Source organism: Natrix helvetica (assembly GCF_964273705.1).
Source record: "Natrix helvetica genome assembly, chromosome: Z".
In the NCBI taxonomy this organism is placed as follows: domain Eukaryota; kingdom Metazoa; phylum Chordata; class Lepidosauria; order Squamata; family Natricidae; genus Natrix; species Natrix helvetica.
This window is the reverse complement of record NC_138554.1, coordinates 48,477,370-48,489,413: the sequence shown is the minus strand read 5'-3', so window position 1 is coordinate 48,489,413 and position 12,044 is coordinate 48,477,370. Positions and strand designations below refer to the sequence as shown.

General features: G+C 41.3%; 1 protein-coding gene across 9 annotated transcripts in view; it reads left to right on the top strand.

Annotated features, from left to right (window-relative positions):
- THRA (thyroid hormone receptor alpha) overlaps positions 1-12,044 on the top strand; it is a 149,912-nt gene that overhangs the window by 136,082 nt on the left and 1,786 nt on the right. For all 9 annotated transcript variants that reach the window (XM_081931853.1, XM_081931852.1, XM_081931851.1 and 6 more), the window contains 3 exons: positions 4,184-4,331; positions 4,705-4,910; positions 8,016-8,162. In XM_081931853.1, the coding sequence (XP_081787979.1) occupies positions 4,184-4,331; positions 4,705-4,910; positions 8,016-8,162 (501 nt within the window). The remainder of the gene's footprint in view (positions 1-4,183; positions 4,332-4,704; positions 4,911-8,015; positions 8,163-12,044) is intronic.

The window sequence follows — 12,044 nt, the reverse complement described above, 5'->3', positions numbered from 1 at the left end:
CTGATTTCCAAAAAGTTGCCAAGAAGAAAGAAAAGGAGTAGTAAAGAGCTCCAAGAAGAGCTTGCTGGATTGGCCCAGCCTTGGCTTTCCGAGAGAGAGAGAAGACACACACACACACACACACAGAGAAAGAGAGAGAGAGAGAGAGAGAGAGAGAAACACACAGAGAGAAAGAAGGAGAGAGGCATAGAGAGAGAGAAACGGGGAGGGGGAGACGGCTGATGGGTGAGCATCATTGGTGAGGGTGCTCTGACTTTTTTAGAGCCTGACCCCTGGGGTGGACATGTGAGGTTCAGTGGGACCAGCCCCCTTTTCCTGCTGCCCTGAACGTCTTTGCTCCTCCAACGGAATGGTGCCGCCACCAGCTTTCATTGAAAAGTGTCCTCCGCGCATCAAAAGTCCCCTGTGCAAGTTTTAAAGCCACGGCTGGGCGATGTGGATCTGTCCCCCTTTCCATCGTCCCCTCCTCCCAGATCCCATGCCAGCCCACCTGTTAGCGAAGCCAGTGTTGGTCGCAGCTGGGTTGGGCCACTATCTTGGGGCGGAGAGCAGGTTTCATGTCTCCCCAAGTGACCAAAGTACGTCCAGTATCAACAAGGGCCGGAAGAAGCTCCAGCAAGAGTGAGGCACCAGAGAATCAACCGCAGGCACTTCTCTATCCCCTGCTGTTGCTCTTATCTTCTCAGGCCGGCAAGGAGTCACTGGGAGGGAAAGGCGAGGGTTAGGGCCAGTAGTGGGATCACCCGACAGGGAGCCACAGCAGAAGGCCCAAAGAGCCACATGCAGCTCCGGAGCTGCAGGTTGTAGAAAACCTACACATATAAACCTCCAAGTGACCTGAACAACTTGCTAAAAGAATGCAAATGACCAGTTGTCTGAAAGGAGTATATAATCCTTCCATTCCTCACCATCCAGTCAGAGCTAAAGAAGCTTCTTGGATGAGAAGTGAAAAGTCTTCAAAGAAAAACCAGAAAGTCCAGTTACCTCTTGAAAAAAGGACCTTTGGGACAACCATGACCTGGATGACTGAGAATCTCCACAGATGTCTATGATGTTATGTTTTTGAATCTATATCTTTCTTCATTGCTCTGGCTACCACACTTCAATTATGATTATGTGTAATTAGCATTATTAGAGAACACCAAAATATTTAAACATTATGTCTGGAAGAATTTATTTATAATCAATATTAAATGCCCAAAATGAAAGGAAGGAGAAATTACGTGGTTTGACTAATTAGCAATGATTAGCAGTAAAGAAATTTGGAATATGTGGCTGACAAAAGATTATACAACACTATAAACTAGGGGTTTTTTTTTACGACAGGGAGGAGAGAATTAACTTAATAAGAGCCTATGCTGCTTTAGGGTCAGTGGGCCCTGCAATAGAAAATACAGGTAGTCTTTGGCTTACTACCACAATTGAGACCAGAATTTGTATTGTTAAAATTTAAATGATTTTTGCCCCATTTTACACCCTTTCTTGCCACAGTTGTTAAGTGAATCACTGTAGTTGTTAAATTAGTAACACAATTGTTAAGTGAATGGCTTCCCAATTGACTTTGCTTGTCAGAAGGTCACAAAAAGGAATGACATGACCCTGGGTCACTGCAATCATCATAAATGTGAATCAGTTGTCAAGCATCCAAGTGTAAATCATGTGACCATGGGGATGATGCTACAAGGTTTGTCAGTGTGACAAATGGCCATAAGTCATTTGTAAGTGATATAAACCATTGTAACTTCGAACAGTCACTAAATGAAGTCACTGCTGTAAGTCTATAACCTTATAGAGGACTACCTCTATAAGGGACATTCTACAGCCATGTATATTGTAAGGGAATCAGTCCACAAAATTGTCCTATAATTAACTAAATTGTAATAATTCACTACACTTTTACTTAGAGGTTGCAATGTGTCATTTAGTGGTGGCCTCTTGCAATCCATCTCTTGAGATGGCCATCTCCTTCTCTTTTAGGAGGTCTATTTCTGCATTCAGTAGCAATATGCCTTGGAATTCAACTCTTTAGATTCCCAGGCATAGCATGTGAATTTTCTAGGTCAGGGGTGTCAAACTTAAGGCCCGTGGGCGAGATCCGCCCCATGGGGTGCTTAGATCTAGCCTTCAGGGCCACCCTGAAAACAGCAAAGAATCACCCTGCAGTGCTTCCGCCAGTGAAAATGGAGTTTGAGAGGGATGCGGGTGGCCCTCCTGAGCTCCATTTTTGCTGGCAGAGGTTTGCAGGAGGCTGTCACAGCTGAAAACGGAGCTCTGTAGCCTGTTTTCTTTGACAGAGCTCCCAAGCCACCACAGATGCCCCCGACATGAGTGATGTCAAGTTGGCAACACCTCCCTGGCCATGCCCACCCGGACCCCCGACATCAAGCACAACCCTAATGGTGGCCCTCAATGAAATCAAGTTTGACACCCCTGTTCTAAGTGGTTTTTATTAATGTTATTTTTTAATGCTATTACTTTGACATTGTTTATGTAGAAGTATATGAAAATGTGCTTGTTTGCATGCCTTTAAATTGGGCAGAGTGTTTTTTTAATGTAAAGTGCACTGGATGTTATAATAAGAGGAATGATATCTTCAAATCTTGGCCTCATTCAATAATCCCCCCCACCCCCAGTCAACTCCCTATTGGATCTGGACTATGGGGGTTCAGTTCAAACACAGTTCAAAGACACAATGCAGCAAAAAAAGAGGTTTTCTTTTTGTAATTGCTCAATTTGAAATATAATTACTTTGTATACAGAGAGGCAAGATAATATTAAACACACACACAAACAATTGGTTGCATGCCTGAAATGCAGACATTTTCTACAGTGTTACAATTCCTTGTAGTACTTCAGATTGCTGCAAAGTTGTGTTTACTTTTCTTTGAATGGGGATGGGGAAAAGAGGAGTGGACATTTAAAGATTCTGGATGAAGATTGAGTAAAACACTGTCATAAAACCTAATTTCAGTGCCAAATTTAACATAGAAATATAAAGTTTGTAACAATCATAAATTTATCTTGGAATACACACAGAGTATATTTCCCTCTTAATTATTAGTCCATTCTCCCTCTCCCACTTTTATTTGTTTCAAGAGCCATGCCAATAGAAGCTGCCTTTTTTGCCTTTATTTATGCATTATGAAAATTGTATGTTTCACATGGTCTGACAAGATGTTACTTTTGGTAGCTAGAACCTTGTAGATAGGACTAATCTTCCCATTTTGCAGCAATCTCTGTGAAGAATGAATTAAGTTAGTAAGTTAGTAAATTTATAGACTCCCTTCTTATATACATGACTCTGACCAGCTCATAATTAAAACAATTAAAATCTGTTTTCTTGCATAGAAAGGCGAAAAAGATAGTGCCCTTATATATCCAGTGTACAATACTGTTTTACAAATAGGTTGTACCTGACATATGGCTAAAAAGCATTACCTTTGTTTTCTTTTTATTTACTTTAAAAAAACAATCAAAAGGTAAAAGAAACACAGACTTAAATAGAAAACAAACAAACTGTAGGCAGACTCAGTGCCTTGGGCAGAAAATTCAAGTGGCATCATAAATCACTCAGTTGTGGCAAAATGCCAGCCAACTCTGGGTTGAAGTGTGGAATTAGTCCTGGGCTGAAAAAGTTTAAAAGCTAATAGTAGGCTTAAGAAAAAATTAAGGGTTGGTAATGGGGAAGAAAAAGTACTAATTCGCAGATGTGATCCTTTGGAAAGTTTATCTCCGAAGCCTCAGTGAAATCGAATGAAAACTCTAGGATCCAGTAAAAAGAGAATAGTTTCCTGGTAAACTGTCTTGTGTTCAATCCTAAGAAACCATGGTACCAGAATATGTCAAGGTGACTATATTTTGGATTAGAACCATAGATACACATACCATTTGAAATCCACGAATTCACATTGATAGCAACCTATTGTTCCAAATACTAAAATGATATCTTTTTACCCGTCATCTCTGTGATTGCAGGTCTGTCACTGATAGTTATAGCCAAAAAAAGGCCTGCTTAGTTAGAAAGGTCAATAGCACTACGTACAACAGAGCTGTGTCCTCTTTGATAGAATATAGAAGCTCAAGGGTTGGGGGGGAAGTAGAATATGGAGGGTTGGAGAATCAAAGAATACATGCTCTGCTTTCTCACAACTGCCTGGGTCTCACTGTGTTCTCTCTTCCACAGGGCTTTTTCCGACGGACCATTCAGAAAAATCTGCATCCAACATACTCCTGCAAATATGATGGTTCCTGTGTCATCGATAAGATCACCCGCAACCAGTGTCAACTTTGTCGATTCAAGAAGTGCATTGCTGTTGGCATGGCCATGGACTGTAAGGGCTTTGCGCCCACTGTGGAGAACTGGGTGGGGGGGAGTTGAGGCGATGGGGATGGGAGTGGTTACAGGGAGCAGAGGAGAAGAAATGTGCCCAAGAATGGACGCACGTTGAAGGATCAAAAGAGGGAAATAATTGGTGTGTAAAATTACATAGGGATAATCTTTGAATCCCTACATTTTGAGTCCCTGGAATAACATGAGAGCTGCCCTAGTGTTCCCTAAGGTGTTAATTAAGCCATCCTATCAGATGGCTATTCGTAGTTCCCTTTGGCACCTTGGAATTGGCCAAATTGGTTGCAAAATTCTGATTGGCTCTATGTGAAGTCCCCTCTCCTCTCATACCTCTTCATTCTTCACCACCCTCCTAGTGGTGCTGGATGACTCCAAGAGAGTAGCCAAACGGAAGCTGATTGAAGAGAACCGGGAGAGACGGCGCAAAGAGGAAATGATGAAATCCCTTCAGCACCGGCCAGAGCCAACCCCAGAGGAATGGGAGCTGATACGCATCGCTACGGATGCACACTGCAGTACCAATGCCCAAGGCAGCCATTGGAAACAGAAGCGGAAATTCCTGGTAAATTGTACTGGCAAATAGGGTGCACTGTTCTGTTTGTCAGAATTGACATAATACACAATTTTACATATTTCTTTTCCTTCTTTAGTTTGGATTAGGTTTAGTCCTTCCTTAATAATATTCGTTTAGCGACTGTTTGGAATTACAGCTGCACTGGAAAAAATGAATTATGGGGTGTCTCATGGTCCCTGCAGTCACATAATCACAATTTGGGCATTTAGAACAGTTGCAGCATTCTGCAAGTCCACATGATTGCCATTTGCAACCTTCTCAGCCAGCTTTTGACTGGCAAAGGTCAATGGGGAAGCCAGCAAGAGGTCGCAAGTTGCAATTGCGTGATGTCTCATTAAACAATCACAGGTGATTCACCTAACAACCATAACTGGGACTGCTAGAACTACACTACTAAGCAGTGCATTCACGTGATGTTTCACTTAACAACCACTTAACTTAGCCACAGTTTTTAGTCCCAATTAGAGTCATTAAGCAAGGACTGTCTGTAATATTGTCTGCCCCTATTTTTCTTTTGAAAGGCTGTCTTTCTGTAGATCTCTTTACCCCAGGCTTTCCCCAGGATCTGATAAAATAAAAGTAAGTCCAGCAGAATAAGTGAATTTATGCATGATTCACTGGGCATCAAGTGGTTACCCAAAAATATACATGTAATTTGACACATGCCTCTGTTTTGTGCTGCTGTTGGACTTACATGTTTCTCATTCTTGGTAACTTGAAGATGTGTGGATTTCAACCCCCAGAATGCTGGTTGCTGAAGTCTTGGGAGCTGAAGTCTATGCATCTTGTTGAGGAACACTGTACAAATCATTCCAGAGCCAACTGAGCATTGGAACTTCTTTTTCTTTGTTTTCTTTCTTAACCATTGGAAAAAGACGCAAATACACAATTAGAGTTTATGTACTTAGAATTATGCATCTGGATAAAGTATATTTACATTCCGCTTAAACTAATTAAGATACTTTGTAAGTACACATTTCAGCTATATGTTAGCTCAGGGATGTCAAACTCAAGGCCCAGGCACCAGATCCGGCCCGTGGGGTACATAGATTTGTCCCGCAGGACCACGCTAGAAATAGCGAAGGACCAGCTTGTGGTGCTTCTGCCATTGAAAACAGAGCTCCGTTTTCACTGGCAGAGGGTTGCAAGAGGCTGTGGCAGCCGAAAATGGAGGTCGGTAGCCAGTTTTTGCTGGCAGAGCGCTTGGACCGCCACAGGTGCCCCCAACACGAGTGACATCCAGTTGGCCGTGTCTGGCTGCCCTGGCCATGCCCACCCCAGTGGTTAAACACTACCCTGATGCGGTCCTCAATGAAATTGAGTTTGACACCCCTGTGCTAGCTCTTTTGCAGCTCTCCATTTATGAGTAAAAGTAAGAAAGCTACTATGAATTAGGCAAAAGCGGAACTTTGTACCATTAAAAAGGACCATTTTGCACCCAAAAGATCTTAAGTTCTGTGCTAAAATCAGAAGACGAATGTACCCTAATGCTATAGATCTATTCCAAATTGTGAGCACCTTTTCAAAACTGAGGCATTTAGCTGTATGGTGTCTCAAACTTTTTCTCATTCCATTTATTATTAATTTGAATTTGAATAAATTTCAGACCAGAAATATACAGTATAATATTAAAATCTCTTTTTCATTCATGCTCGTATATAAATTGTCTGGCTAAATTTATTTTATTTTTATAAATTTATTTTATTTCAGTACAGCATATGCCCAGGCCTTGAAAAAAAACCCCAATATTTTATGCATTTAACATTATTTACACTTTTGCATATTGAATGTTAACAATTATGCTAAGCTCAGAGTCAGCGTAAACCTGATGATAAAACTGAGAATTCAATTATGTTTTATTAAGATTACTTTCAGTGCCATAATTTAGCATAGTATTTATCAGCCATGGCAAACTTTAAGCGTATGGTCTTCTCCCAGAATTCCCCAGCCACTTACTGGCTGGATAATTCCGGAAGCTGAAATCCACACATCTTAAAAGTTGCTGAGGTTAGAACATACTGATTTAGCAGATTCAGTGCTGCAGAGGTACCTTTGAAGGGTTAATATGCTTGAGCAAATGGACACAGCTGTGACCTCTCGGCTCTGACCAAGGACAGATGGAATGGCACCCCTCTCTCCTCCCCTATTTCTAAGCAGAGCAGGAATTGCTGGCTTGGGGTGCCCTCTGCTGGCCATAATCAGTTAATGTCAGGGCAGGTCAGGACATGGAGGTCACAGAAAGTGAGGCTTGGGGGTGGGGAGAGGAAATGGGCCAGCAGACTGAGGGGGTCATGGGTTAAGATTGCTCTGTCTGTTCCCGCAGCCTTTATAGTATGCAGCAGTTCTTTACCGAACAGAGGAAGTACTCCCAAAATTTAGTCTAAAAATGGACTAAAAAGCATTACTGTTCAGTTCATATAACGAAACTAAACAGGCTCTATTCTTAAACTGCTTGTGTATAAGAAAGAAATTTAAACCTGAGAGGTGGAGACTTCTGGGCTTTATCAGCACATGATTTGAGTATGGTCTTCCCAAATACGCCAAATGCCTGGGAAATGAAGTGTGGAAAGCTTTCCACATTTTCATTGGAAAGCAGGTGGAAGCTCTCCAAGGCTGATGCTGCTTTTTCAAAAGCATTCAGGTCCAGAACAGCCAAAGGCAGATGGGTGTAATTCTCAAGCTAGTGCATTGGAGTAGAACCATGGATTCTGATCTTCCCAGCCTCAAGGGACCGAAACTTGTATTTTTCAGCAATGCAACTCTTTCATTTGCACAGTGTATTAGCAGATAAATACCTGCTAAAACTGGTCTTTTAAATTCTTTTTAGTAGTTTTAAAGATTTTTTAAATAAAATCCATTCAAATAATAATTATAATGTTTATTAAAATATTATAACAGGGTGATATTATTTTGATACTAATTGTAGTAACCTAAAGAAATCACCTTGTAAAGAAGTTGAGAGAAGGAAAAGTTATCGACAGATAGGAGTTATATTTCCAATGTTAGGGCTGGATGATAAATTTCCTGTTGTATGGGGTCTCCCGAGTTAGTTCTCTGCAGACGTTTAATTCTGCTTCTTTCTCCCACTCGTAGCCTGAAGATATTGGTCAGTCACCAATGGCCTCCATGCCTGATGGAGACAAAGTAGACCTGGAGGCATTCAGTGAGTTTACGAAGATCATTACCCCTGCCATCACCCGTGTGGTGGATTTTGCCAAAAAACTGCCCATGTTTTCAGAGGTAAGCAAAGGATAGTGAGCAAAGAGAGAATGGAGGAATTTGATTTGGTTGTGAAGTTTTGAACTTCCAGAGAATTTCTCCCTACATTCTTGTTTTATCATAATTAAAACCATTTTTGGTTGGTGGTTAGGAAGACATAGGAATACAATATATACGTAAGTCCTCGATTTATGATTGGTCGCTTAATGACATTTCAAAGTTACAATGGAGACCCCTTCCCCAAAGGTACTTACAATCTGATTCTGAAGTTACAACAGCTACCACCACCTCCTGAAATCACATGATCATATTTTGGAAGTTTAGTAACCAGCCCCCATTTACAGGCTTTTGCAATGTACCATGATTATGTGACCACAATTTATGTTTTTATAGAAAACCAGTCTTCCATTTTTTTCAACAACAATGCCCCAGAGTGAACAATGGGTTCACTTAATGACTACCACATTTTCTTAATGACCACTTCAAAAAAAAAAAAGGTTGTAAAATTAGGTCTGGTCACTTGGTGACTCACTTTAGGACCATGATGACTTATAACCATAATGGGCAGGCTTTATTATGATTATAAATTGAGGAATGTTTTTATGGTCACATCATCAGTATCTTCACATGCAATCCCTCTTCCCATCAAGTCCTGGTCTGAAAGATTTTAGCTTTATGACAGGGGTGTCCAAACTTGGGAACTTTAAGACTTGTGGACTTCAACTCCCAGAATTCCCCAGCCAGCCACGCTGGCTGGGGAATTCTGGGAGTTGAAGTCCACAAGTCTTAAAGTTCCCAAGTTTGGACACCCCTGCTTTATGAGGTTTTTCCCACCAGCCCTACTTTGGTCATATACCTTTCTTCAGCTCTTTAGATACACAGGAGATGATAGGGAATTCTGAAGATAAGTGTCAAATAGTATTAGTTCATCCTATGTCTGCAAGGTTAAAGCGTGATTTAAATTAAAAGAAAATGAAATTTCATAAATATTTCTATCACAGTGTCAAATGATGTTACTCCTTTTCCATTATCTTTTATGGAATGGCTCATGGATCACTACAAAAAGAATAGCTCTTGTAACTTAGAATGCATTGCACCCCGAATAGACTTTGCTTAGTTTTGTTAAACTGAACCTTATTGCATTAAATATAACCAACCAAGGAGATTCTTCTGCTATAGTAGATTTGTTTTCAGTGATACAATCACATGGCCTAGTTAACTGGGCATATTATGATGTTGTCATATTCAGTTTGTGATTCCTGCTTGACTGGAATCATTTTGTACAGGAGAAATCCTTAACTTAAAAGAAGAAAAATTACACCGAAGCAGCAGATTGGATGAATAGGAACTCCAGAAAGTATTGAAAGTAGAGAGGCGTTTGAAGAAACATTTGGGAGAAAGGGGGGGGGGGGCGCTAAGCCTTCTGTTCATTCCCAAGGTGGATAAATAATTATGTTGGTATTAATGATTATTCCAATTCCTCTGTACCATCTATTCCAACAAAACAGAATATACCATTAGTTTACATCAAAAGAATAATCAATATAATAGATGAGACAAGTTAAATAATACTCACAGTCACCCAGTCCCAGTGGCGGCCATTATAATTGAAAGATTTTATGGAATGATACCATTTTACCACATCTAAATGTCATCAAGAAGGTGTAATTGATAAGACTATAAATCGGAAGGATGGGGGAGGGAGGGAGGGAGATTCTAAAGTCGTAGAATTGCAGTGGGGAATCACTGCCTTCAGTCTCCTCCCAACCTTCAGAAGGAGATGATTCTGAAAACACCAGGAAGCCAAAGCATAAATGGCTTTACAATTTAAAACCAGCATTTTGAAAAGTACTTGGAAACTCACTGACAGCCAAGACATGCCACAAAATCACTGCTGTAGCCTATGCTTGCCAGCCACAAGGCAAGGATCCACAGTAGAGGTGGTTGCTCCCGGTTCACCCAGATGTGCCAAATCAGTAGTAGCGGCGGTGGGAAGTTCCACCCACTGGCCCAGATACTTCTGCGCATGCGCAAGCGAACTGGTAGTAAAAAATTTGGAAACCCACCACTGGTCCACAGTGTTTGGCACTTATGTAAGTTCCTGAGTAGCTTTCAAAGGCAGCCTCAGTTGAGGTCTAAAGATAGTTCTCCATTAATTACAGTAATTGGGACCAGAATTTCCTTAGTTAAGCAATGCAGTTCTAAATCATGACAACATCACATGAATGCATTCCTTAGTGAAGGTAATCTCTGCACTCCTGATTGCTGTTGTTAACTAAATTCCCACAGTGGTTAGTTGAGAACCCAGCCCGATCTAAGCCATTCCCTCCCAGCTATATGCCGCGGTTAAGTAAGAGCCAGCCTTCTCTTTAACTCCCCCTATTCCCCTAGCTCCCCTCCATCTCTGCCCTTTTTGCCACCTATTTACTCACTGCTGTCAGCTGCCGCTGATGTTCAGCCCTGCCCAATACCACTACACGGTGCAGACTATTTAGAAGACGGAACCTCCTATCACACTGCCTTGTTTCACCCTAGTGCAGCCGAATCTTCTCTTCCCTCTACCCAGGTCCTCCATTGTGCCCTCCCCAGGGCGTTGTTTTGCACAAGAGTCCCAGGGTGTGAAAGAAGGCTCCACCTACAAAAGATATTCTTTCTCACTGGTGTAACATGAGCCTTCCTTAATGTGACAGGCAGGCCCTGGGCAGAACATGAATGGAAGCCTTGATTCACCCACAAATGGAGAGTTTGCAAAAAAGGCCCTGGGTGCACCAACGTAAAAGACCACTGCGGCCGTTATGGTAGAGGCATACAGTATGGCAGGTACAAGAGCAGGGAATAGAGCCACATGGTGGGTATGCAGGTTGTCAAAAGGTTAAACGCAAATAACCTTTGAGTTGGCCTTTTGTTCACGTGATGTGGGAGTTCTGAAGTGCTTGGAACTTCAAGGACCAGTTGAAAGGCCCTTCATTCAAAATTGTCCTAAATGTGTACAGCTACTGAGCAAATGGATGACTAATTGGGACTGCCTGTATTGCAGTAGTTTAGCCCAGAGATGTTAAGAGTGTGGGTTGTACAAATGGAGAACATCAGGTAAATCTAGAGTTCTTCCCTTAAGTAATGCAAGTAGTTGGGCCTCCTCCTTCATACTTTCAGAAAATTGTTTTCTGTTTTCTAGTTCTATTTCACTTAGGGTAATTGAATGGGTGGGTTTTTATAGCACCCTAAGACACAGGCAGGATTCTAGAACATTCTGAAATTATCAACATCATTTTACTCTATTCTAATGTGCTGTGAAAACTCAGCTATTATATTATACAGCATTAATCTTAGCAGTGTAAAGTATCCTCTTCAATATTACATACATGATGGCTTTAGATTGGGTGAATTAATTACCACAAACTATCTTATGATTTCTTCAAAATGTTCAGGCTGGATAAATAAATCAAAATTGGAAATCAGGGATTTGGTCACAAATGCAGAAGAGAAAGAACATTGTATCAGGCTGAAAATTGTAGGAGAATTATCATGCAGTAACTTGTTGTTCATAGATGGTCTGATAGCCATCCTGGGAGCATTTCTAACTAGCTGAGGGCAGCAAATTTCAGTTAGCTTCCTGGTGAACAGAGCCAGCTACTAAAAGAGAACATTTCCTGCAAATAAGTGACTTTCAAAAGAAGCATCACATTTCCTACCACAACTAACTTCTGGCTCTTGATTTCCTGCTACTTTGACCTGGGGAAATGTGTACTCTTTCTATTTCTGGGGCCCGCTATTGATAGCACAGCCATTCCTTGTCTCTGTATATTAAGGGCTTGCACCGATTTTCTCGTCGGAAAGCAAACAAAATATCTTCATTCTATGGGAAGTGGGGTAAGATCTTATTTTGCTCCAGTGGGGACTATC